At 46.4% G+C, this 27,973-nt stretch overlaps 1 protein-coding gene across 1 annotated transcript; it reads left to right on the top strand.

The window, feature by feature from the left end:
- The first annotated feature begins 1,809 nt into the window (after positions 1–1,809).
- On the top strand, positions 1,810–26,399 carry CYP21A2 (cytochrome P450 family 21 subfamily A member 2). Its single transcript, XM_081182940.1, has 10 exons — positions 1,810–2,050; positions 7,375–7,464; positions 11,466–11,620; positions 13,443–13,538; positions 16,396–16,497; positions 17,471–17,557; positions 21,134–21,337; positions 22,472–22,641; positions 24,739–24,842; positions 25,642–26,399. Exons 1-10 carry the CDS (start codon positions 1,825–1,827, stop codon positions 25,905–25,907), a joined length of 1,500 nt encoding a protein of 499 aa, XP_081039066.1. The 5' UTR covers positions 1,810–1,824; the 3' UTR covers positions 25,908–26,399.
- The last annotated feature ends 1,574 nt before the right edge of the window (positions 26,400–27,973 follow it).

The raw sequence follows: 27,973 nt of genomic DNA, 5'->3' as shown, positions 1-27,973 counted from the left end.
GGTTCCACCCACAGCAGCGGATCCAGGGGACTTGGTTTCAACACCACCTAGGGTCGCGCCACAGCCTCAGCAAGAATTGGGCAGCCCACCAGACCGGGGTACTGCTCCCCGGCAGTCTGGCAGAGTTTCCAAGTGCCCAACTTATTTAAAGGACTATGTTGTTGGACATGTATCACTGTTGGTCTAAGTATGTGAAATGTAACTGATATGCTTTTGTGCCTAATTGAACCATTACGTGTAGTGCTGTATATAAGGAAGCCATTACGATTGTAACTAACGCCTTATCTCAGAGGGGAGGGGGTGTTATGTACTGAAGTTCTCACCCTGGGCCAGCAGGGGGATACTGTAGATAGTTATGCAAATGAAGGATCGAAAGTGACGTTCAGTGATTGGATAGTTTTAGAAAGTTGTTACAGGAACAAGGTACTGGAGCTCTATATAAGCAGGCTGTCTGAGGCCTTCAGTTCAGTTCTGTTCCAGCTTACAAATAAAGAGCTGCTTTGGAGCTGCTGTGTCGTCTGCTATGTCAACCCACAACTTAACAGTCCTCGTGGTCCCTTCTACAATTCTGTGATGGTGCACAATCTGGAGTGGCACTTGTTAGGAGCAAGCATAGGAAGCAGCCTTATATGGAGTCAGACCCTGGGCCCACCTAGTTCACTGACTGGCATCAGCTCTCCAGGATTTCAGACGGGGATACCAACCCTGCCTGGAGAAAATGGTGATGGTTTCAACCCTGATGGTTGAAAATGAGACCTTCTGCATGCAAAGCGTTAAATTACTCTTGCCACTTTTGTTGTTGTTTAGTCGTTTAGTCATGTCCGACTCTTCATGACCCCATGGACCAGAGCACACCAGGCACTCCTGTCTTCCACTGCCTCCCGCAGTTTGATCAAACTCACGCTGGTAGCTTTGAGAACACAGTCCAACCATCTTGTCCTCTGTCGTCCCCTTCTCCTTGTGCCCTCCATCTTTCCCAACATCAGGGTCTTTTCCAGGGAGTCTTCTCTTCTCATGAGGTGGCCAATACCCCAGCAACCCAATACCCCCCCCCAAAAAAAACCACACAACACATTTTAAAAGGGCATAGGATAGAAATTGGATCAACCAAGGGCCTGGTTAAAAAGGAATGTTTTTGCCTGGTGCCTAAAGGTGTATAATGAAGGCGCCAGGTGAACTTCCCTGGGGAGAGCATTCCACAGACGGGGAGCCACTGCAGAGAAGGCCCTGTTCTCGTGCTGCCACCCTCCGGACCTCTCAAGGAGGAGGCACACGAAGGAGGGCCTCAGAAGATGATCTCAGGGTCTGGTGGGTTCATATGGAGAGAGGTAGTCCTTGAGGTACGGCGGTCCTGAGCCGTTTAAGGCTCTATAGGTCAAAACCAGCACTTTGAATTCGGTTTTATTTTTGTCAAGCTACAAAATGCTTTTAAACAACCCGCAACCAAAAAACAACAACCCCCGACCCCATTTCTCTTTTGAAAAGCCACAAAAAATATTCCTGCAGGGAAAACACAGTTATGATTCCCTGCGCACAGGACCAAAATTATGTACGTCACAACTCCCACTAAGTTACACAACCGCTCTCCTTGACTGCGTTTTCTCCTTGACCGAAAACGGGGGGAGGATGCTATTTGTGCATCTGGAGACAAACTGTGCCACCCGTGGACAGCAGAAGTTTCTCCTTGGTGGGTTTGAAGCCTTTGGGTGGAGAGTGTTGTTCTGGGAGGTGCTTGGCTTTGCTCTCCCTGCCTGCCCCACCTCCAACCATGAATGTTCCTGGCTATATATGCACCAGGATGGGGGCCCCTGAACCCATTTAAAAATGCTAACTGCTGCGCTCCTCGTTCTCCTCCTGTTGGTTCTAGCCCTGCTGACAAGGCGGCATGGGGGGTTCGGCTTTCCGAAGAACCCGGGGAGGCTGCCCGGGCCTCGGGCCTTGCCCTTCGTTGGCAATCTCTTCCACCTGTTCCATCCTGACCTTCCCATCCACTTCCATGACTTGGCTCGGCAATATGGCTCCATCTTCCGCCTTCGCCTTGGCAGCAAAGGTAAACCAGCGCAAAAACTTCATCACTAAGGCATTGGATAGCTTAGTCACAATTTTACATTGTCTTGCCATTTTATTGTCTTAGGACTCAGCCACGTTTGTTTGTTCCCTGAGTCTGAGAGGTGTTTTTTTTGTCCCAGGGGAAAAACACCCACCCACCCCGCTGTTTACTGCTGAATCAGAAGAAACTTCGGTTGGGTTTTCTGCAAATTGGCTTTTGTTCCGATTCAGTAGTAAACAGTTGGTTTTCTCAGGGAAAGTGGTGAGACAAATGACAAACAAAGGAAGTGTGAATGGTTCCTACTGTAGTTTGGGGTGTTTTTTTTGGTGTGTGTGTGGGGTATTCTTGTCTGCATTTTCATTTTTAGAAGAGGACTCCCCTCCTTGCTTCTATGGTTGCTAATTCTCTCTCTATAAAATTTACCAGCTAAAATGTTTATTTGTATACACAAATGAAGATTTTGCGCATAAAAGGGCATTGTTGTTGTTTAGTCATTTAGTCGTGTCCGACTCTTCGAGACCCCATGGACCAGAGCACGCCAGGCACTTCTGTCATTGTCTTTGTCCATTGAGTTTTCTTGGCAGGGATACTGGAGTGGCTTGCCGGTTCCTCCTCCAGGTGGATCACGTTTGGTCAAAACTCTCCACTATGACCTGTCCATCTTGGGTGGCCCTGCACGGCATAGCTCATAGCTTCTCTGAGTTATTCAAGCCCCTTCGCCACGGCAAGGCAGTGATCCATGAAGGGGAAAGGACATTACAATTGCTTAAAATAGCAATTTTTAAAAATATATGTGTGTATAATCGTTTGTCTGTTAGTATTTCAGTTATTGCCTTGCTTCTGCGTTTTAACTTTTTAGAATATCACATTTGTTTGCCCACTTTTATGGTTGTCAATTCTCTCTTTATAAAATTTACTAGGAAAAGTGTTTATTTATATGCACAAATGAAGATCTTGTGCACAAAAGGATATTGCAATGATTCAAAATAGTAATTCTTTTTTTAAAAAAAATATGCAATACTTTTTTTGTTAGTATTTGGTTATTTTCTTGCTCCTGCATTTTAACTTTTTAGAAGATCATGTTTCTTTTTCTACTGGTCACTGTTGCCTTTGATTTATTTTTTTAATAGCCAATACATTACACACAAATGTTATTACAATAATGCAAAAGTGTTAATTTTTTTTAAAATAAAAAGTAATAGTAATTAGAACATACATCAAAACTTGATTGGCGTTTGTTAAAATTCAACAGTGAACAGTGGGTTTTCCTGGGAAAAGTGACAGGACAAAAGGGGGGGGGGGAGACACCTCTTAGATGTCTGGAAATCACAGAACAAATGGAAGAACCTTAAGTGTCCTTTAGTGTATCAGGGTCTTTTGAAGTGCATTATTTTTTTTTTAAAAAAAACATTATTAAAGTCTTGGCTTTTTCATTCTTATTTTGCATGCTACCTTTTGAATAATACAGAGAAGTGGCATTTCAACTATTAAATTCTACAAAAATGAGGAACTATCCAATGTTTATTATTAATTTCCAAAGCTCTGCTTGAAGTGTGACCAATGTTGCATACCACCCAAAAATGTTTGCATTAGGGTCCTTTTTTTGAACAGAAAAAGCTAACTATTCCTCCCTCATTTCCCTGATATATAGAGACACAGCAAGCCCCCATAAGCCAAGTCACACTATTGGTCTCTCTTCCTCAGTATTGTCATCATCATCATCATCATCATCATCATCATCATTTGCACTGCCCATCTGTCTGGGTTTCCCCAGCCACTCTGGGTGGCTCCCAACATAATAATAATAATAATAATAATAATAATAATAATAATAATGTGATAAAATATCAAACATTTCAAACTTCCCTTTAGTTGTTGGCAGTGCCTGTCCTGGGTTTCTGGATAAGGAATCTTCTCAGCTCTGTCTAAAAATGCCAGAGCTTGAACCTGGAATCTTCTGCACACAAAAGAGATACTCTAGATCCCTCCTCTGGTTCACAGCTTCCTAATTACCCTGAACAGTAATTAAATCAACGAAGCTGCTTAGCCTAGAATTGGCTATATACATATATACAGTAATTATTTAAAATTCAGTGTCACACAAAAAAGTCAAAAAACACATCCTTTTTCTAAAAAATGTAAAGAAAACTGAACCATCTAAGGGTGTATAATCAATACCCATGTCTGAGATTCCTAGATCTCCTTTAAGTCACCAGACCACAAAATAACAAAGAGCCTTGTGGCACCATAAAGGACTGATTTATTATAGCATAAACTTTCATGGATGACTGTCTGCTTCGGCTGGTGAATCTGATGACAGACAGCTGCATCTTACGAAGTGGGTCTGAGTCAACAAAAGGTTATGGTGTCATGGATGTGTAAAGTCCTTCAAAGTGTCACAAAACCCTCTTCCTTGTTTGTTTTTTTAACCACATGCCCTTCAGAATCCAGCCGCCCCTCTGCCGTTATTTAAGGTGCCTGGGTACGTTTCTCCATTCCATAGCACGGCTGTTGATTCCAGCGATCCCAAATTGCTCCAATAATTCCCTATTTAGATCTCAGCCTTCCCATGTGCTGGCAAATAAAATCACGGCCAGTGTTTAAGCAGGTATAATTCCTGCGCTTGCATGTTTGTTTGGAAATGGGTGCTGTTTTTTAAAAACTAAAATAAAATATTAGCCTCATTAGCACAGCTTGAGAGATGCATCTTCTGACTGGCTAAATGATCTTGATGGCAAATTAAGTAATAATTCCTTGTTTTGTTTCGCTTTGAACTTTGGTGGAACTGTCCATTCTGCCTTAACAGTGGCTTCCCGCGGTTTCAGGCGAGGTGGGATCCTTTTATCAGAAGAGAAGGCAGGGATTTGATTTTTTGATCTACCACTTGCCTAGCCTAGTTTTTCAGTGGCTCTGCCGGTTGGGAATGCGGATCAGGCGCTAGATCCGGGACGGGAAAACTGCTGCTCTCCAAACGTTACAGGACTCCCACTCCCATCACCCCCTGTCCATTGACTGTTCAGGTGGGGACTGATGGGAAATGGAGTCCAACAAGAACCTGTCTGCGCTAGAGAAAGCGGGAGGGGTCTCCCCGGAGTTAAATCTGATGACGCAATAAAAACATAAGGGCATCCTATGCCCTAAACTGGCCAAGGCACCAACATTCATTGGATTCTAGTCGCGGTTAAGTTTTGATCATCATCAGCCCAGTGGAATAGGGAGTCAAGTTTACACAGGAGGGGGAAAAACCAAAACCAGACTTCTGATGGTTACTGAAACAAATCGCTTGGTTTCTTCATATGTAAAGTTTAAAAGTATTACTAAATGATCTGAAATGGAATTAGGAATGATCTAAAATGTCTGGGGTCCCTTTAAAATGTATATAAAAAATGGAAATCACTGATAGAGACTGTATATTGATGTTATGTAGAAAATGGAATTCATGGGACTTAATACAAGATAAGATAAAACATTTGAAAATGCAGCAACCTGAAGCAATTGGCTATTATTATTATTATTATTATTTCATTAAGTTTGTATGCTGCCCTATATCTGCAGGTCTCAGGGCGGTTCACAACGTAAAATCACAATATAAAAACACAAAATACATAATCAAAACAAAAACCAGTATAACCTAGTAATATCCCTCCCTTCCACAACACATTTTAAAAGGGCATCAGATGTCAATCCACATACAGGCTAACAAGCAACATTGACAAAGCAATCAATTGAAGTAACTAGCATAGCAGCCCACAAAGGTCCGTATAGTAAAAGCTATGGTTTTCCCAGTAGTGATGTATGAAGTGAGAGCTGGACCATAAAGAAGGCTGATCGCCGAAGAATGGATGCTTTTGAATTATGGTGCTGGAGGAGACTCTTGAGAGTCCCATGGACTGCAAGCAGATCAAACATATCCATTCTGAAGGAAATCAGCCCTGAGTGCTCACTGGAAGGACAGATCCTGAAGCTGAGGCTCCAAGACTTTGGCCACCTCAGGAGAAGAGAAGACTCCCTGGAAAAGACCCTGATGCTGGGAAAGATGGAGGGCACAAGGAGAAGGGGACGACAGAGGACGAGATGGTTGGACAGTGTTCTCGAAGCTACCAGCATGAGTTTGACCAAACTGCGGGAGGTAGTGGAAGACAGGAGTGCCTGGCGTGCTCTGGTCCATGGTGACATGAAGAGTCAGACACGACTAAATGACTAAACAACAACAACAACAACAACAATAATATATTATTTCTATTAAATAGTGGATGGACATAGCAGACGACACAGAGATTTCTCCAAGTAGTTCTTTATAAGCAACCTTGAACTGAACTGAACTGAACTGAACAGCTCAGCCGGCCTTTTATAGGCAACCGGCTGTCAACATTGTAACAAGAACAACGACCCAGGGTTTCCCGTCTAAATTAACTGACGTGGACCTGAGTGAAAACAATATACACAATACCCCTGGTGGCCAGGGTGAGAACTTCAATACATAACAATTTCTTTATTGCGTTTATATCCCAGTTGTATTTATATTTCATTTTTTTCCATGGAGCTTAATGTGGCATATATGGCTTTTCCTTTCCTCGTTTGAGCCTCACAACAACCCTGTGACAGATAGGTAGCCGTGTTGGTCTGCCATAGTCAAAATAAAAAAATCCTTCTAGTAGCACCTTAAAGACCAACTAAGTTAGTTCTTGGTATGAGCTTTCGTGTGCATTCACACTTCTTCAGATACCTTCAGATACGTATCTGAAGAAGTGTGCATGCACACGAAAGCTCATACCAAGAACTAACTTAGTTGGTCTTTAAGGTGCTACTAGAAGGATTTTTTTTATTTTAACAACCCTGTGAGGCAGTGAGTGGCCCAAGGTCACCCAGTGAGCTTCAGGGGCAAGTGGGGTCTTGAAGCCTGGTCTCCCGGGTCCTTGTCTGCAACTGCCACACCAAGACCAAAGCAGAAACCTTCCCCACACTCCCCTTTTCCCTTCTATGAAGAAACCCTTTCTGGGACCCCACATTTAAATTCTTCCCTGGTCTCCTTGCTGGCGCTAGTAGGACCAACGTGGCCAGTTAGCCCTGGTGATCATTTGATGTCTACTAACTGGGTCCCCCCAAAAAATGACCCCTGAATTTTTGAATTTTATTGATATTGATGCTGCATTTTATGTTGTATTTTATGCTGTTTTTAAGTCACATTTTAATCAATGTTTTATATTTGCTGTTAGCCGCCCTGAGGCCGGTTTTTAAACTGGGAAGGGTGGGGTATAAAATATTTTTTTAAAAAAATATATTATTATATAAGCAGCTTTTGAATTTCTTTTTCTTTTTCTTAGACATGGTGGTTCTGAATAGCACAGATCTGATTCGGGAGGCGCTGCTGCGGAAATGGTCTGATTTTGCAGGACGGCCTCACGGATTTGTTGGTAACTGTAACCTGGTTGAATGGGAAGACATACACATAGGCCTGGTTGAAACGTAACAACCAGCCATGACTGCTTAAGCAAACACGGATCAATCCTTGGTTCATTAGCCTAGTTTGCTCACTAATCACAGTCAGAAAAGAACTTAGTCCCCTCAGTTGGAGATAATGAGAAACTACAGTTTATTCAAAATTGCAAGCTTTCAATTCCCTTGTCTTGTATGGATAAGGGCAGAGGGAGAGATTTGGGCTCATGCTTGCAACAGCAAGCCATGGTTTATTGTTACATCTGAACCTGACCATAGAGTCAAGGAAGGCCTGGACTAGAGCAACACAAAGCCCTCACTTCCTGTTCCCATGTGAAAGCAGAACCGTGACCATAGGCGCCGACTCCATGGGGCTTGAGGGGGCCCGAGCCCCCTCAAAAATTCGTTTGGGGGGGCTCAGCCCCCCCAATAATCTCGGGCGGCGGTGGGCGCGTCCGCGGCTTTTATAGGGCGCCCGGCGCGCACCAGCTCGATAACGGGCACCGGCGCGGCGGGGGGCGCCGGGCCGGGGGAGGGGGGCGGCCGGCCTGTCTCCTTGGCAACCCCATTGAGCAGCGCCGGCTCCCCCGGGAGGGCCAACGCCCCGCGCCGCCGATCGCCAACACCGCCGACGCTGTGGCTGCCCGAGCCCGAGCCCTACCCGAAGCCTGAGCCCGAGCCCGTCAGTCAGTCAGTCAGTCAGGAAGGAAGGAAGGAGAAATGGGGAGGGAGACGAGGGAGGAAAATTGCGCACAGGGTGAAGAAAGGAGAAGGGCGAACGAGACGAGCTTCCAACCCAAAAAAGGGCTGGAAGACTGGGAGGATGCAGGATCGGGAAAGAAAGCGACGCCTTCCCCGCCCGCGACGTCGCCCGCTTGTCATTGGCAGCGCAGCGGGCGCCCAGAGGGGCTGGGCACCGGCGCAGGGCCGCTCCGCAGCCGCGGAAGACAGCTGCGCGGCTAGCAAGGTGCGCCGCGTAGAGCGCGGCCCTTGTGTGGCCCGGTGGCCAGGCAAGCTTGGGCGGGGACCCCCATGCGAATCTAAGACGGGAGAAGAGGGCAGAGCAAAGGGGGTCCCTTCCCCAACCTCCGGCTCTGAGACTTCCCTGAGCCCCAGAAAAGCGAAAGGATTTTCTCTTCTTCTTTTTTTATAAATATTTTATTAAGTTTTCAAATACAAAGTTAGAAACATACACTGAAGAAAAAAGTAAAAGAACAAGAAAAAGAAAAAAAGAAAAAGAAGAAAAGAAAACCAACCATTCAACACATTTTTTATATAACTAACTGGACTTCCTCGCATCTCCCTTACCCTGCATTCTTTATAATAAAGATATCAGCAAATTATTACCTTGTTTCGTACCTTATTTTGTACTTTTCAAATACTATACCTCTAAATTTAACATACTTTTCATCAGTTACTTATATCTTAAATTAAACATAGTATTACCTTAGATTTTGACCTTTTCTTACTTAAAATATAATTTCCTGTTTCCCAAATCTAATTGCTGAAGCTATAGTTTCTGAATCATGTAAATTTTTAACATTCATACAACTTATATTGTTTTTGTAAATAGTCCTTAAATTTTTTCCAGTCCTCTTCCGTTGTTTCTTCTCCCAAATCTCGGATTCTGCCAGTCATTTCAGCCAGTTCCATGTAGTCCATCAATTGCGTCTGCCACTCTTCCAGTGTGGGCAAATCTTGTGTCTTCCAATATTTTGCGATAAGTATTCTTGCTGCTGTAGTTGCATACATAAAGAAAGTTCTATCCTTCTTTAACACTTTCTGGCCAACAATGCCCAAGAGGAAGGCCTCTGGTTTCTTGAGAAAGGTATACTTAAATACCTTTTTTAACTCATTATAGATCATTTCCCAGAAGGCCTTCACTTTTGGAAAAGTCCACCAGAGGTGAAAGAATGTCCCTTCAGCCTCCTTACATTTCCAACATTTATTATCAGACAGGTGATATATTTTTGCAAGCTTGACTGGGGTCATGTACCACCTATAAATCATTTTCATAATATTTTCCTTCAAGGCATTACATGCCGTGAATTTCATTCCGGTGGTCCATAACCTTTCCCAGTCCTCAAACATGATGTTATACCCAATATCCTGAGCCCATTTTATCATGGCTGATTTGACTGTCTCATCCTGAGTGATTTTCTCTTCAACCTGCCCTCCATCCTCTTGCAGAAAACTCTTTGCCTGCCCTGCCCGTATCTCGTTTTTGCTTTTTAATTCCACACACGCACCCTTCGGACTTCGTGGCAATCGGGCGCGCGGGTGCGTTTCCTAAGAAAGTGAGGACCCCCGCCTCCTCCCCACCTGCTCCCTCGCCAGCCAGCCAGCCGTGCGCCCTAGCCGGAGAGCCCCGGCCGTCCCCGTCGCGCAATCGGCTGGATCTCCCTTCAGCAGGCCGTGCTCACAACTCGGCCCAGGGACCCCCAGCAGCGGATCTCCGGCTCAGCTGAAGAATCCGGCAACAAGCCCCCTCCTCCCCAATCGCTCCGCCGAAATACGCTCCAAAACCCCCCAGATAGGCCGCCGGCCGCCAAGTCTAGTGGCGCCCTGAGCGAGGGTCTCTCCCCAACACCGCCACCTCGAACTGCGTTCTCCCGGCTACCCGAGCGAACCAGCGGCAGGACCCCGGTATGGGCCCCCCCAATATTTTTTATAAGTCGGCGCCCCTGACCGTGACAAACATTGGCAAGGAAATCCCTCTACCGTACCCCCTCATGCACCTTCCTGGAGCCAGTTTTAGGTGCCTAGTAGTGGTGGCAAATCAAAATGGCTGCCTTCACTTGGAAACAGGAAGTGCCAATCAAACTGCATTTTGAGTGGGAAGCTTTTGTAAACTGTGGGCTTCGGGTTGACCCTAATGGCCTTGTTCTACATAGTGGTTACATTATGTTGATTCTCCCTCAATCAAATACCACTGAGGTAATTTTTTTTCATGCCTACCATGGCAGTGACTCCATTTCTGAATATGTGTTCTTCCTTCTCCCTGAATTGTTTTTGCCAACAGGCAGAGCAATTCCTCCCCTTTCTCTGGCACTATTTTGCCACCCTCCTTGCGTATTTTTGCTTGGGTGAATGAAAACATTTTAATATTACAGGTAGTTGTAAAATAGGGAGCTGGGAGAGAGGAGCAGCAGCAGCAGGAGAAGCAGCTCAGGGCCCGATTCCAAATAGGGGTGAAAACAGGATCCATATTCCATTCTGTTTTGTTCTTTGCTGCATGTAGACCTGTTTCCTTTCTGCCGCAGCTTGTCTTCTGCCAAAACCATTGTTATACGTCATGTATGTTAGTTTCTGTTTCTCACTGAGCAGCTGCTTGGAGTCACAGGACTCTGTTTACATTCCAGAGACCTTCCAGTCTCACAGGAAGGGAGACGGGATGTGACGTTAGTGGTTTCCTGTTTCCTTTGTTCCTTTGTTCAGTTGCTCTCTGCTTTCATAGAGAGAGGATGTATATTTCTTTGCTGTCTGCGTAGTAAGAAATAAAGCATAGCATGTAGCCCAAACCTCTCGTCTCTTCCCTGTGCTGGGAACTCTGCTGAATAGAATGTGCCTTGGAGCCTCATCAAAGGCTTGAGGTCGTTATACGCCGGGAGGCAATTCGAAGGCTCGGCCGAAGGAAGATGAGACTTTATCAGCTTGGCCGAGCGGAGATTCCAACAATGTATACAGTTCATCGTTGACGTTACATTGTTCCACCCCAATCATTTCAGTGCACAGGCAATGGAAATCGGGAGGGGAAACAAATAAATTCTGTATCATTTGCAGACTGTAAGCAACAACAGCAATTCCTGGCTTAATTGATTTCCCTTCTGGCAATGGGGCCAATGGACGAACTCTGGCAATTTCTGCTCTGGTTTCCATCGCAATTTGCTGGTGTGTGATTGCATTCCGCCCCCCACCCCCTGGAAACAGCAGCAGCCTGGAAGCATTCCTTCTCTCCCTCCTACTTCTCGCCCTGCAGCAAACCTTGTTTCATTGGGAGGCAAGGACCTCTCCTTGGGCAACTATACGCCGACCTGGCGACTGCAGAGAAAAATGGCCCACGTAGCTTTCCAGCGCTGCCTGCGAGGAAACATGGAGCAGATTGTCCAGAGCCAGGCTCGTCAGCTCTGCAAGGTGAGATGCTGCAAACACCACCGACTGAGCAGGGTGGGCGGCTTGTGCATCTTGCAAAGCCAGGACTTCCACTCATGCAACAGAACTTCCCTTCACATCCCCTCCCCTTTTAAAAAAACAAAAAAATGTGGAACCTCTAGCTTGGGCAATAAAACCCAGAACCATGTCGTTCTATTTTATGTCAGGGGTCACATTGCGTTATGCGGGGTGGGCGGAGCCAGTGGGAAACATGGGCGGAGCAACAGAGATGGTGGGCTGCGGTGGGCTGCGCTTGAGCCATCCAAGAGTCAGGGGTTTCTGGGTGCACCTTCAGGCAAGCGAAAAGCATCATCACTTTCTAAGGAGGGGGGAGAGTCCTGAGCAGGGGTCAGCAAACTTTTTCAGCAGGGGGCCAGTCCACTGTCCCTCCAACCTTGTGGTGGGACTGGACTATAAGCCACCCCCCCACGACTCTCTTCTCCCTTCTGCACAGCACCGGACGAGCCCTGGTGGCTGCTTACCTGTGTCTTGTGAGCGGCAGGGGCTGGTGGCGGAGGGACGATGAGCGGAGCATGAAAGGGCTCCAGAGAGGGGCTGCTTAAAATGGCGGCGCTGAAGCGCTGCTGCTGCTGGCACCAACAAAACCCAGCCCCCTTCCTCCTCTAGGCAGGGCGGGGAGAAGCCAGGAGGAGGGAGGGAGAAGGTTACTGTCGCGGCCGTCGTGTGAGGAAGAAGGAAAGAACGCACGCGCTGGCGATCCATGCGGCGATTCCTGGACTGCCCGTGGACCATAGTTTGCCACCCATGGTCCTGAGGGTCAGATAGCAAAGCTTGGAGGGCTGCATTCAACCTCCAGGCCTGAGATTCCCCTCTGTTCTTTCAAGTGAAGTGAGCTATTTTCAGAAGGCTTGAGTTCTGCACCCGGTTTGTACATTTGCATAGTTGAAAACAAGCTTCTCTTTAGTGCCTTCCGATGCTACACTTTTTTAAAAATAGGTTTTTATTCATACGTTTCAAATTTATACCTTTCCATTAGTTTTACAATCCATTTAACATTTCAAAAATTGACTTCCTTCCCCTCTTTCTGCGGTTCCTTAAATTTATTTTTTAATATCTTCTGCATATCCAAATTCATATAACTTGCTCATTTAATTATCTACTATAAATATATACTCCTATAAAAATGCAGGTTATTGCAATAACCCTGCCAATGTTTACAATTCATCTGTAACAACCTGTTTACAATTCATCTGTAAATATTCAGTAAACCATTTCCATTCTTTTATAAAAAGTTTGTTATCTTGATTTCTTATTCTTCTGGTCAGTTTTACCATTTCTGCATATTCCATTCTTCCTTTGCTGGGACTTCTGCTAGTTTCCATTTTTGGGCAAGTAGCATTCTTGCTGCTGTAGTAGCATGCATAAATAAGTTTCTATACAGTTTAGGTAGTTCTGTCCCTATAATTCCCCAGAGAAAAGCTTCTGTTTTTTAAAAAAATAAAAGTTACTTTGAACATCCTTTTCAATTCATTATATATCATTTCCCAGAGAGCTTTAACCTTACTACAAGACCACCACATATGATAAAAAGAACCTCCTTCCTCTTTACATTTCCAACGCTTGTTTGATTTAGATATATCCATTTTTGCCAGTTTACTTGGTGTTAGATACCAACGATATGTCATATTTGTATAATTTTCTCATAAACCGTAACATGCTGTAATTTTATATCCAAATTCCACAATCGTTCTCATGCTTCCATGTCTATATGATGACCAATATCTATTGCCCAGATGATGCTACACGTTCTAAGGGAAGCCTTTTCCTCTTCGGGTTTTGTCAGGTTTTCCATGGTTATGGGGGCAAACCTGTGGACTTGGCTCAGGATTTCTCCCTGCAAGCCTGTGGGATCATCAGCAGCGTCTTGTTTGGGCCTTTGGTGAGTAGGAACAGAGAAATTTGTCCACTTCAGTCCCCCTCAGTTTCTCCTTTTCCCATTCTTAAGCTCAGATCTCTGTAAATGCACAACAGTTTGCAATTTGTCTATCTTAAAATGTCCTCATTTGACCTCAAGAGGTTGGATAAATTCCATGCATCCCTTCTGAGGTCATTATTAGGACTTACAAACTCTGTAAAATATGAATCAATATGTTGTGAGTTGGGAATACTTCCTTTATCTGTAAGAGTATGGCTGAGAACCTTGAAATATTGGATCTTCCTGTGTGATAAGAGCCCTATCTCCTGATTCTCTCCTCTACGACCTCTTAAGTGATAGTGTAATTTACAATTTATCATTAATTTGTAGGAGAAAATTGAACTCGATAGGGCTTAATCTAATTGACATTGAAAATTCTGACCCCCAAAGATACTTGGGAAATTATCAGGAAGAATCTTACAGAAAAAGTGTTCTCTCCACTCTGGAGGTTGCAAAGCACAGCGCTTGCTCTCCTCTCTATTTAAATCTCCTTTTCTGTAGAGATTTTCAAAAGGGATACATGACAAATCTGAAGAATCATGAATTGTGCAGGCTGTTTATGTTAGCCAGATTTAATATGTTTTCCTAATTTACCCATTTTTGCAATGCATTTCGCCCTAATATAAAACATTTTTGTCTGTCATTTTCACCGATTCATGTATTTTATGCACATCTTATGCTAGCATGTGCATTCTTGCACATTACTTGCCCCAAGAACTGCAATGCAAAATCCAGAGAAGTCCCCAGGAGAATTCATAAGTATTTTAGTGGGTGATTCCCTAATACACTCACATTCCCTTAATTTCCTCTTAATATACACATACAAATGTAAGAAGAGCCTGGATCAGTGAGTGGCCCATCTAGTCCAGCTATCCTGTTCTCACAGTGTGCTATTTTCACAGATGTACATGGATGGGGGGGGGTATAAATAATAAATTGTTGTTGTTGTTTTTGTTGTTGTCATTGCTTTCCCACTAAACTGCATTTTTGTACACCTCATTTATCTGGAGAAACGCGCCACAAAATTTGGAAAGGGCATCTGAATTTCAGTTCATGTTTAGGGAACAAAGCAAATTAGGTCACTGCAGCAAAACGTGTACAATTCCAAATTTGTCCCTATCCCTATTGCTGAGTCATCAGGTGTACAGTCAAATCTCGGATCCTGAACGCCTCCGTTTTGTAACGTTTTGGATCCTGAACGTCGAAAACTCGGAAGTAAATGCTCTGGTTTTCGAATGCTTTTGGGAAGCCGTGCCTCGGTTGTTGAACTTCTTCCCAGAAGCTGAACGTTCTTCCAGAACAGATTATGTTCAACAGCTGAGGTTTGACTGTATTGGCAGGAAATACCACTGTTGTCATTAGACTCCTCTTCCTGTTAAATCACCTTTTCTCATGGCTATCTGCTCCGACTAGGGATGGAAGGAGTTGTCAGTTCTAGTCCTCTCAATTTCTCATTTCCCCCCCCTAATTTTAAATTCAGTTTTCTACATTTTGCAGCAATTTTCATTTTCTTTTTTCTTTTTTTTAAAAACCCCACGAAATTCAGGCAGCATTTTAGTGCAAATGTCACCTTCTTCTTCTTTGGCAATCCCTTGTAGCCGAGTAAGATTGTCTTCCATAAAAACGGTTTTAACAATGTAAGTGACTGTGGAGGCCAATTCTGGACCCACACGTGCTTTCACAGTGGGGACATTGGTTTCCAGGTGGGAGTTGATCACAGTGAGGGTTTGCCAAGCATGCCTTCCTCTTAGCACGTTTATCCCTTGCGTCCTGAGTTCGAGTGTCTTCAAAGCCCAGGACACCTTTGGTAAAGGCTGTTCTCCAACTGGAGCGCTCACAGGCCAGTGTTTCCCAGTTGTCAGTGTTTATACTATAAAGGGATCTGAACCACAGAGCCTAGGGCTTGCCAATCAGAAGGTTGGCGGTTCAAATCCCTGCGACGGGGTGAGTTCCCGTTGCTCAGTCCCTGCTCCTGCCAACCTAGCAGTTCGAAAGCACGTCAAAGTGCAGGTAGATAAATAGGTACCGCTCTGGCAGGAAGGTAAACAGTGTTTCCATGCGCTGCTCTGGTTCGCCAGAAGCAGCTTAGTCCTGCTGGCCACATGACCCGGAAGCTGTACGCCGGCTCCCTCGGCCAACAAAGCGAGATGAGCGCTGCAACCCCAGAGTCGTCCGTGACTGGACCTAATGGTCAGGAGTCCCTTTACCTTTTATACTACATTTTTTTTAGATTTGCCTTTAAACCTATTTATCTTTTCATACACAGTTTTTACTAATGTATGTACACAGTTCTACACAAGCAGTTTTCTCTAATTTGATGCTAGCAACTTTTGCACCCCCCCCATATTTGTATTTCTGCCAATCTTGTGTAGTCGGAGAACAGCCTCACAAGATTCGGGCAGGTGCGTACTTTGAAAGAAGGCTGTGTTTTGGGTCACATATTGTTTCAGAAAGTGTGAGTTTGATAAATTTGCCAGAAATGAAGAAGAAGAAGAAAAGAAGGAGTTTGGATTTCATATCCCGCTTTATCACTACCCGAAGGAGTCTCAAAGCGGCTAACATCCTCCTTTTCCTTCCTCCCCCACAACAAACACTCTGTGAGGTGAGTGGGGTTGAGAGACTTCAGAGAAGTGTGACTGGCCCAAGGTCACCCAGCAGCTGCATGTGGAGGAGCGGAGACGCAAACCCAGTTCCCCAGATTGCAAGACTACCGCTCTTAACCACTACACCACACTGGCTCTCATATGAATCGACTCTCCCAGCACCCCTCCTGCCATTTGTCTTCGTCTCCAGCCTGACTCTTCACTTTCCTCCACTTCAGGACAATTTCACCATTGAGAAACTGCATGACTGCATCTACAAGATAATGGAAAAGTGGGGTGCAATCTCTGTCCAGGTGGTGGATGCCTTGCCCTTCCTCAAGGTACAGGGACAGCAATGAGCTGGCTAACTAGGGGGGAAACACCACCACCACCTAAACTTGCCTTGCTTGGCCAGGGTCAATTTCACTTTCTTAAAGAGCATCTCCACCCCATTGTTCTGCCCAGATACTAAGGTCCAGCTCTGAGGGCCTTCTAGCAGTTCCCTCATTGCAAGAAGTGTGGTTATAGGGAACCAGGCAGAGGGCCTTCTTGGTAGTGGTGCCCGCCCTGTGGAACGCTGTTACGTACTGAGTTGAATAGGATTCAGAATGCAGCAGTCTGATTGGTCCTACAACAATAGGGTCCAGAATGCAGCAGTCTGATTGGTCCACAGGAGCCACCCAATCCAGCTTCAGGTGGAAGTGAATCCGCAACCTGATTGGCCTACAGGTGAATCCCAGAATTAGCCAATCACGTGGGGCCTGTTGTGTAAATAATGTATATAAAGCAGACATTCTGGGGGAACTTCCATTCCTCCTCACCACTATGAGCTGAATAAAGAGCATGAAATCCACTCTCAACTCCAAGTATATTTGAAACGCTCTCCCATCAGGTGTCAAGGAAATAGACAACTATCTGACTTTTAGAAGACATCTGAAGGCAGCCCTGTTTAGGGAAGTGTTTGATGTTTTATCATGTTTTTAATATTCTGTTGGGAGATGTCCAGAGTGGCTGGGAAAACCAAGCCAGATGGGCGGGGTATAAACAAACATTATTATTATTATTATTATTATTGTTGTTGTTGTTGTTGTTGTTGTTGTTGTTGTTGTTTTGTTGTTGTTGTTGTTGTTGTTGCAAGTTTATTGACTGGTTCTAGTCAAAGAGCTTTGCTGCACAGCTCAAGCAAGCAGGCTGCTTTGGACTTTGCTATGCTGAGATAGCCTGGTTCTCTGCAAAAGTGGGAGAAATAATTGGGTGGGTCTCTGGGTGTTTTGTGCTGAAAATCATCTACTTTCTGCTTCCCTGACACCCTAGGTCTTCCCCAATGCCAATTTGCGCCACCTGCTCTCCTGCATCAAAAGCCGGGATGCCTTGGTCCAGCACGTGATGAAGAAACACCAGGTGAGGATATGGAGGGTGAGCAGGTTGGGATCTTCTTGTGGGGATCTGCAGCAGGAGACCGGGACACTCATTGGCCCTTGATGCAGCAATGTGGAGAAGCAGCACTTCAAGGTACTATGGAAGATGACATCATGCATTTGTTGGGTAGAAATCCAACTGGTACAGTGGTGCTCAAGGAAGGCCTTTTTAAAAAAAAAATTATAATTAAAAGATCTTTATTGAAACTTAACATATATACATAATAACCAAAATTCCCAATGATTCCCTCACATAAAATATAATATCTACATTACAACAGTTGCATAATTATACACTTAATTATAAAACCCACCACCCATCTTGCCACCACCCATCTTTGCCATCTTGCCAAAGGTTGCAGGCAGCTTTACCTGCAGCAATTGCATGTTGATTGCCCTCTTAAAAGACAAAGTCCAGCAACTGGAGGAACGTGTAGCTACGCTCCAAAGAATTAGAGAGCTGGAGCTCTTCTTGGAAGCAACAGAGAACACCGTCTCCACCAAGGAGGAGACAGGGGACACCCCTGAGAAGGAGGCTAGTTCATCAACACAGGAGCCAGATATATGGAGAAACGTGACTCAAAGAAGTAGGAGGCCCAGGGTTCGTTCTGATTGTTTAGAAATACACAATCGCTTTGAGGTTCCTTTCCCCTAGCATGGAAGACGAAGAGCAGACTCCATCTGAGGATCTCTCCCTCATTTCAGCCGATCAGGTATATGAAGACGAGCAGCAAAGTCAGTCCTCAGGGAATGTGCAGGCGACCTTGGAACGGACAGCTCATGGAAGAACCCCGACCAAACCTAAGAGGAGGCGTGTAGTGGTGATAGGGGATTCCCTACTGAGGGGAACAGAAGCAGTGATCTGCCTGACAAGATGTCTCGGGAGGTGTGCTGTCTCCCCGGGGCTAAGATCCAAGATGTAACTGAACGACTGCAAGGAATCATAAAACCCACTGACAAATACCCCTTCCTCTTGGTTCATGTGGGAACCAATGACACTGCAAGCAATAGCCTCCAGAAGATCAAAGGAGACTACGAGGCTCTGGGCAGGAAATTGAAGCAATTAAATGCACAAATTGTCATCTCATCTGTCCTCCCAGTTGAACGACGTGGCCCAGGGAGAGAGGGAAAAATAGTGGAAGTGAACAGCTGGCTTCACAAATGGTGTAAACAGGAACGGTTTGGATTCTTAGATCACGGACTGCAGCTGTTCGACAGTGGAATTTGCTGCCAAGGAGTGTGGTGGAGTCTCCTACTTTGGAGGTCTTTAAGCAGAGGCTTGACAACCATATGTCAGGAGTGCTCTGATGGTGTTTCCTGCTTGGCAGGGGGTTGGACTCGATGGCCCTTGTGGTCTCTTCCAACTCTATGATTCTATGATTCACCCACCCCTCCACAGCAATTCGACTTCTGTATATTTCTTTCTACATTTTCCCCCTTGCATTCTATAATAAATTATTTTTGTTGAATTCTGATTTTTCTTTCTTTATTTGTTTTGTTATTGCTTACATTTTTATCCTAAGCCTATTAACATGTCATTTTTAGAACAATATTTTGACATATAATCTTCGAAATACTTCCACTCCATTCTTAACTTTTAATTTGATTGATATCTTATAATTGAAGTTAATTTTGCCAATTCTATATACTCACTTAATTTACAAATCCACTCTTCCTTTGTTGGTATGTCCTGAGATTTCCATTTAGTAGCAATCACTATCCTGGCAGCTGTTGTTGCATATAAAAAGATTGTTTTTTTTCATATGTGGTATGTGGCCTACCAACCCTAACAGATAAGCTTCGGGATTTTTTATCAAGGTTTTTTTTTAGCATTTTCTTAAGTTACTCGTGTATTATTCCCCAAAACTTCTTTATTTCTCAAGGAAGGCCTCTTGATCCAGCGGATGCTTCTGCTAATGGAAGGGGAGTGGCAAGTTAGGGGTTTGTTTTTGCCAGTTTCCCTCTCCCACCTACAACCCCCCTGAAAATTAACTCCAGAGAGCCGAGGGACCCTCCAAAACAGGGTGGACAATGGTGCAGAGGACTATTTGTTCATTTATTTGTTTATTACTTTTATATACTACCTTTATCTTCCAAGGAGTTCAAGGTGGGGCACATGGTTTCCCAGTTCCTTCCCACCACAACACTGTGAGGTAGGCTAGGCTAGGAGATCAAGACAGGCCCAAGGTCACCCAATGAGCTTCATGTCTGAGTGGGGAAGGGTGAATTGTCAAGATTCGTCAATTAGTAAAGGACTGGGGGGGGGAGACTTGTGGCCTTCCAGAGCTACATTGAATTCCCATCACATCAACTGTTACCTGGCCTCACTGAGACCAATTGGAGTTGAAGTCCAACATTACCTGAAAAGGGCCACAAGTTGTCCATTCCTGTGTCAGTGAATGCCTCTGTTGAATGAGAAGGTTTGAAATTCCTCCAGAATGTTCGTACTGAGGGAAACAAATACAAGTAGGCCATTCCTCAGATGGGGAGCCACCACCGAGAAGGCCCTGTCACATGAACAGACAAAACGGTGGGGCGATTTCAGTGATGGGGCGTGGGGTGGGCTTTTCATGACAGCTGGAGGTGAACATTAGATTCAGTCAGGGCTCTTAGTGTGATGGCCTGGGATTCGGACTCAGAGGCTGAACCTGAGGAATCCCACCCTGCACAGGATTCCCAACCTCTAGAACCAGCTGAGCCGGGGCTGGGGCTTGAGCCTGAAGGGTCCTCACCTGTGCTGGATCCTCAGGTACAGGCTCCAGCTGAGTGCTCTGGCTCCTGAGGTGATGGAGGACCCATTGCCTGCCGGTGCTCCACTCTTAGCCCCGTCAGGGGAAGCTGAGGTTGCCTCTGGGTCCGGTAACCCTCCAGCCTCTCCTGAGCTGCAGAGGCTCAGGGCAGAGAGGCGGAGGGAACTAAGTTCCCGCATGAGGAGTGCTCGCCTCCAGGCCAGGAGAGGTGAGTCACCTGTGGATCGGGGCTGCCCTTTGCCTCGGGGCAGAGAAAAACCAGCCAGCTCCAGTCCCAAGTTGCGGGAGCAGCATCATTGGTAGCCAGTTCCTGCTTGAACCCTGTCCTGCTTTCCTGCCGGAGCTCCTGACCTCACCCGACTCCCTGCCCTGCACCCAGCTGCAGCTTTGACGGACTGCCTTCATACTGGACCTTCAACCTCGGACTGGACTCGGACCTCGCCTCACGGATAACCCACGGGACCAGCACACTTAGATTCCCTTGGGGAGGAGTGGGCGGCGTCCTGGTTAAGCAGAAACTGAAGAGGTCATAGCATTGGGGTCTCTTTTGATTTTGGGAGAGCTGAAGAATATTAGAAGAGGCCTGGTGGAACAGGCCAGTGGCCCACCGCGTCCAGCACCCTGTTCTCATGGTGGCCTGAGGAAAACTGGCAAGCAGGACTGAAGCACGAGAACATTCTCCCCTTGTGTGGTTTCCAGCAACTGATACTTGGAAGCATTGCTGCCTTGAAGTTCTCCCTTGCTTGGGCACTAATCCACTTCTGTGCGCTCTCTCTCTCTCTCTCTCTCTCTCTCTCTCTCTCTCTCAGGAGCCCCACAGCACCTCAGAAGGACAGGACATGGTGGACCACATGCTGCAATTCCAGCATGACCATGAGGCTAGTGAGAGCAAGGGGATGGGCCTTGTGCCGGAACACGTCCACATGGCCATTGTTGACATGCTCATCGGAGGTACTGAGACCACAGCAACTTTACTCAACTGGGCTGTGGCCTTTTTGGTGCATCGCCCACAGGTAGGAAGCATTGGTGTGTGTGTCATCCCATGCTTGGTGGTTCGCTAGGCCGCAGTACCTCCCCCCTCTCTCCTTTCTTGGGGGTTTATTTTTTATAATTTATTATTATTATTAAATATTTCAACATAACAATTTATCAAAAACATATCAACCTCATCCCCCCCCCATAAATTCCCCACCCCTATCCCTGAAAAGAACCCACCTTCCCACCCCCTCCCGGACTTCCCTCAGCTCCTCTCTCTGGTTTTTGATCACATGTTACTCTCTGCATATTCAAAAATTGTATTGATCCTTAATTTATCTGTCTATATGTTACCAATGGGGACGCGGGTGGCACTGTGGGTTAAACCACAGAGCCTAGGGCTTGCCGATCAGAAGGTCGGCAGTTTGAATCCCCGCGACGGGGTGAGCTCCTGTTGCTCGGTCCCAGCTCCTGCCAACCTAGCAGTTCGAAAGCACGTCAAAGTGCAAGTAGATAAATAGGTACCGCTCCGGCAGGAAGGTAAACGCCGTTTCCGTGCGCTGCTCTGGTTCGCCAGAAGCGGCTTAGTCATGCTGGCCACATGACCCAGAAGCTCCCTTGGCCAATAAAGCGAGATGAGCGCCGCAACCCCAGAGTCGGTCACAACTGGACCTAATGGTCGGGGTACCTTTACCTTTACCTTTTATTTTACCAATAATAAATTTGTGTCTGTTTATTCAAAACCTGCTAAGGAGATCACTTCATTTTGTTGTTTCTTTAAGTACTTTGTAAAAGGTTCCCATTCTTCTTTAAAATCACAGTTGTCCTTGTCGCGTAATTTATGCGTCAGTTTTGCCAGTTCCACATAGTCCATAAATTTCCCTTGCCACTGCTCTTTTTTCAGGATTTCTTCATTCTTTCTTGGAGGTTTCTGAGCAGAGGTTGGATGCCCATCTGTCATGGGAGTTAGCCTAGATGACGCTTGGGGTCTCTTCCAACTCTACAATGCTGTTATTCAGCCTGTGTTTGTGCAGGGTGGGGTAGGGAGACTTTCTGTGCCTAAGGGTCGCGTCCTCTCATGTCAGCCTGGGTCTATAGCAAACTACAGGGATCCTAAATCTGCTGGAATGTTTTCTCCGCACTCCGATTTGTTCTTATCTCTACCACTCCAGATCCAGGAGCGAATCCATGAGGAGCTCATGGCTGTGGTGGGAACAAGCCGTGACCCCACCTATAGTGACCGGGAGCACCTGCCCTTCTTGAACGCCACCATCTTGGAGACCTTGCGCTTGCGCCCCTCGGCAGTCCTTGCTTTGCCCCACATGACCATCCGGGATACAAGGTACCCACTTTCTGCAAGGCCTATCCTGACATTCTCCATGTGTAGAAGGGAACCACGGGGGCTGTGCTGCTGGACCACCTCCGATAGCCACACGTTGGTGTTGAGACCTGTAGATTCTCATGTGCGAACATTCGCTGGGCTGACAGATATCCATGCCAATGCAGTGGACTTCTGAGCTGGTGTCAAGAAGGGGTTAACAGCGCAGCTCTTGCTCCCACTTTTATGCTGCTGCTGCTGCTGTTAATTTGATTAGTGAATTGCTTCCTATGAGCATAAGTTGTGGATGTTTAAAAACGTGTTCCCAAACAGATGCAGATACCTGGAGAACTGAGTTTGAGGTTGGAGATATGGGAAGCCAAATGTTATGGCTTGGTCTCTCCCACAAACGCGAGACAACTCTGGCTGTTAATTATTTCAGATTTATTGCTAAAACAACAAACTAGGACAGAGCTCCTCTACTCATTGTCCTCCCCAGAAGATGGAGTTGCCCGGACTGAGCTCCTCCCCCTTCCCCAGCTTCGAAAACCAAGGTGAGGCTTCTGATTGGCTGCAGGAGCTTCCTGCACTCAATCGGAAGCCGCGTCGGATGCTCGGCTTCCAAAAAACGTTTGCAAACCGGAACACTCACTTCCAGGTTTGCAGCATTTGGGAGCCGATTTGTTCGGGAGCCAAGCTGTTCAACTACCAAGGCACCACTGTATATACCGTATTTTTCGCTCTATAAGATGCACCTAGTTTTTGGAAGAGGAAAACAAGAAAAAGAAAATCTGAATCCCAGAAGCCAGGACAGCCAGTGGGATCGGTGCGCTGCGATCCCGCTGGCTGTCCTAGCTTCTTGCTTAGCCGCACGTAGCCTCTCCCGGGCAAGGGGAGCCTTCATCCCCTACCTGGGAGAAGCTGTGCACGGCTAAGGCTCCCCCAAGAGCCGTGCTCCCTTTAAAGAGTGTGCAGAGTTTGTGTGTGGCTCTTGGGGGCTTTTCCTCGAGGAGGAAAAGCCCCCAAGAGCCGCACACACGCTCCACGCGGCTCTTTAAAGGGAGTGCTGAGCAGAGCCTCCCGCCTGCATTTGCTCCATAAGACGCACACACATTTCCCCTTACTTTTTGGGAGGGGACAAGTGCGTCTTATAGAGCAAAAAATACAGTACATAAAACACCTGCAGTGCGGCATCAGAGCTCCATCTAATCCGACTTCTTACAACAGCCAAAAGGACACCCTTGAGGAGCTCAGAAGCAAGGTATAAAGGAAAAGATATTTCCCCGCTGTTCCTTAGCAGCAGTAAATTGGATTGGGAAGCATAGGAAACTCATAGATCCCATGCACCCCGGCAGGAAATGATGCTTGGTCAGTGCCCCGCGGGATGTTGGGGAGAGCCAGCAGTGTAATTTTCCCATGGCTCCCTTCTCAGGCCTGTTAAGGCTGATGTTTACAAGGCTTTTCCCTGTTTCTAGTGAGGCCTTGCTACCATTGACACCAATGCGGGAGGGAGGTTTTGAACCCAGACCTCATGTAAGAGAGAAGAGAAAGGAGAAGTGGGGTGGTTTGCAGAGGCTCAGAGGAGTTTGCACTATGCACTGTACCAGGAATATTGAATTCTTATGGGGGTCACATTCCCGCGTTTGTCAGAGCCAGAGGCAAAACAGGGTGAAGCTATGAATATATCTTTTTTTTAAACCTATTTGCAGTACTTTCTAGGCACATTGTCACAGCCCCCTCCATCCTCCATCCTCCATCTAGGGAAGCACAACCAGTGTTTGAGGACATATGCCAGGCATGCAAAAATATCTTTCAGAGCAGGGCAGATGAAAAGTTGAGGTGGGCGGCTGAAAGGGAACTGCAGCCCCAGGGAGACTTCCGGGGACCGGACAAGAGATATGTTTGTCCCCCAGGCCTCAGGTTCACCACCCAACCATCCCTGCTCTGTGTGCTCCATGGCTGTGTGCTCAGGACGGGAATCTTTGTGTTTGCAATAGATGCCAAGGCTGTCTCTGAGAAGGTGGTCCAATGGTCAGGGCAGAGAGGACAGGAAGCTGAGACCCTGTTGCCTGTGAGATGGCAGATGTTAACTCATTTTTTTTGTCTTCTCTCCACTCCAAGCTTGTCTGGTTTTTTCATTCCCAAGGGGACAACAGTCATCACTAATCTCTATGGGGCCCATCATGACGAGAGCAAGTGGCACCGCCCCCTGGAGTTCAGACCAGGTAATGCACTGTGTGTGAGAGAGAGATCTGTGTGTCATAATGAGAAAGCAAGGGCTCACCTGCACTTTCACCTGACACATATTTTGATTGAACTACATACCGATTAATTGCTAGGAGTGAATATCGGTATAAGGCAGCTTTCTATGTTCCCAATAAATTTAATTAAAGGTAAAGGGACCCCTGACTATTAGGTCCAGTCGTGGCCGACTCTGGGGTTGCAGCACTCATCTCGCTTTAATGGCTGAGGGAGCCGGCGTACAGCTTCCAGGTCATGTGGCCAGCATAACTAAGCCGCTTCTGGCGAACCAGAGCAGTGCTCGGAAATGCTGTTTACCTTCCCGCTGGAGGTATTTATCTACTTGCACTACCTATTTATCTACTTGCACTTTGACGTGCTTTCGAACTGCTAGGTTGGCAGGAGCAGGGAGCTCACCCCGTCACGGGGATTCGAACCGCCGACCTTCTGATCGGCAAGTCCTAGGCTCTGTGGTTTAACCCACAGCGCCACCCGCATCCCTTTAATTACCGGTACTTTGGCTTTAAATAGAGATAATTGAGGACAGCATGAACCGGAATGAGTTGAGGGGAATTGAGCATAAATGAATGGGAAACAAATGGTATTTGCAGATCAATGGAAGAAATTATATGGGGTGATCTGGGCGAAAACATGTTGCCTTGACATTTAAATCAGCATATGTAAATTCCATGCAAATAGTGCCCTGGGTACCTGTGCCCTGAATCTTTTGCTTCCATGGGTGGGCAATTCTCTTCCTAACAGAAGCTTTCTCTTCTTGCCTAGAGAGGTTCCTGGAGGAGGACCCCTCGGGGGAGGCCCAGAGGCAACTCATTCCATTCGGTTGTGGGGCACGGGTCTGCCTGGGGGAGACTCTGGGGCGCATGGAGGCTTTCCACGTCCTTGCACACACCCTGCGGGATTTCCAGATATTGCCCCCATCGCCTGGACACCTCCCTGACCTCAGAGGGTCCTATCGGTTTATTGTGCATTGCAAGCCCTTCAGTGTGAGGCTGGTTCCCTGGGCAGCGGTGTCTGAACTTGCAAAATGAGGCCTCCGCTGGCAGTCGGGACGACACTCAGTCCCTTCCGACTCTGCAATTCTACGATGCTGTTATCTTGGGACAGTCGCCGACTCTCAGTTGAGTCGTTGTGAGGATAATATAGAAGGGGGGGGGATGGGAGAATTATTTTATGCCACTTTGAGCTCCTCGGGAGATATACTCTGGCTATTTGTAGATAGATGTAATAAACGTTAATCAATTTAACCTTAGTGTACATTAGACTGGCTTTTTATAAAAGATTTTCTTTTGCTACAAAAGAAATGGCGAAAAATAAATATTTTGTCTTCACAAAGAGTCTTTTTCACAGTTCAGTTACATATAGGGAGAGACACTTGAGTCATGGGCATCTTGCGATTGGGGGAAAAGAGATCGGAGGGAGAGTGTTGTACTTTAGTTCTATTCCAGTGTGTTAGTGTAGGGCTTTGTGTCAGCATCACATGATAGATCCTGTGTATCACACAATAAATATTGCCGCAAACATTTCTGAGATCATGGTCTTTCTAACGAGTGGCTTTCTAACGAGGTTTGTTAATTGTCCTACTTTAAATGTTGTGAGGATCCTATGGCCTTTTAAAAAGTGTTTTTTGGGGGTGGGGGTTTATTGGGTTGTTCTTTTAATTTTGATTATGTATCTTGTGGTTTTATATTTTGATTTTATTCTGTGAACCGCCCTCAGACCTCTGGGTATAGGGCGGTATATACTGTAAATTCAATAAATAATTATAATTATGCACGTACACACACACACACACACACACACACACACACACACACACACACACACACTATCCTGAACTTTTAGATCATCCAGGTATTGGGTCTTATGTTTTAAAACAGGGGTGAGGACACATTTAGCCCTCAATATATTGCTTGACCCCAACTCCCAACATCCCTGGTGACGGGGTCATGCTGACTAGGAGCCAGTGAGAGTTGTAGCCCCATGACAACTGGATGGTACCAGGTTGGCAAAAGCCTGGGAGGCCAGGGTTCGAATCCCGACTCAGCCATGAAGCTCACTAGGTGACTCTGGTCCAGTCCACTACCTCTCAGCCTAGCTTACCTCACAGGGTTGTTGCAAGGCTAAAACAGGGAGGTGGCAAACCACCTCGAGCTCCTTGGAGAAAAAGGGTGGAGTGTAAATTAAATAAGTAATGCTTCTTCTTATCATGGGCACCCACTCATTCACAACCACTTTCCTTCCGGCCCATAGAGGAAAGCAAGTAGGCTGTGAGGAAGGTCTGCCCTCTGTCTGCTGCTGCTTGGCTCTGCCCCATCCTCCACTCCCTAAGATTCAAGAGACCCGTAATCAGTTCTCAAAATCAGTTCTCAAAAAGCTGAGCCAAGAACAGCCCTGCAGGATCAGGCCAATGGCCTACCTTGCCCATCAACCCAGTGATCAACCAGATGCGTACGGGAAAATCCCCGCAAGCAGAAACTAAGCACAGCAGCCCTACTCTCTTCCCACTTGCGATTCCTTGCAGTTTGTATTCACAGGCATTCACTGAGCCAAACACCCCTTTCGCGAATAAACCACCAGCAAAAGAAGGACGCGATTCCTTCTCTATCCTTTTTTCCAAAATTTATTTTTTATTTTAAACATTTTTCTCACAAGGATCTAAAAAATAACACCCCCCCCACCAAGCGCTTCGTATAAAGAAAATTTACCCTGATGCACCCCCCCCAAGTACCACTATACATCCTGCCCCTCCCACCCTGTGCAAAGATCCTGCCCCATCTCATGTCAGCGACAGTTTCTGCCCAGGAACAATGCGCTTGCGCTGCCCTCACAGGGGAGAAAAGCAAACCCTGTTTCCCCCAAAGTGCCGAGGACACGTGCTGCGATCCAGGGGCCTTGAGAGAAGCGCCAACTGCATGTGCGATTCTGTTTGCACCGTCTTTTATTCAGGGCTCTCGCTGGAGCCACCCAGGACGGCAGTTGGAAGGTGCTGAGTGCACAAGGTGCGTGCCGGGCTTCTGACACTTGCGGAGAAACGACAGCAAGAAATCAAGATCCTGCCAGGGAGATTGGAAACACCTCATTTCTTGCCACCCTA

The sequence above is a fragment of the Podarcis bocagei genome, assembly GCF_964188305.1.
Source record: "Podarcis bocagei genome assembly, chromosome: 2".
Lineage (NCBI taxonomy): Eukaryota > Metazoa > Chordata > Lepidosauria > Squamata > Lacertidae > Podarcis > Podarcis bocagei.
Note: the sequence above shows the minus strand (reverse complement) of the source record. Positions and strands in the feature narration are given on the sequence as shown.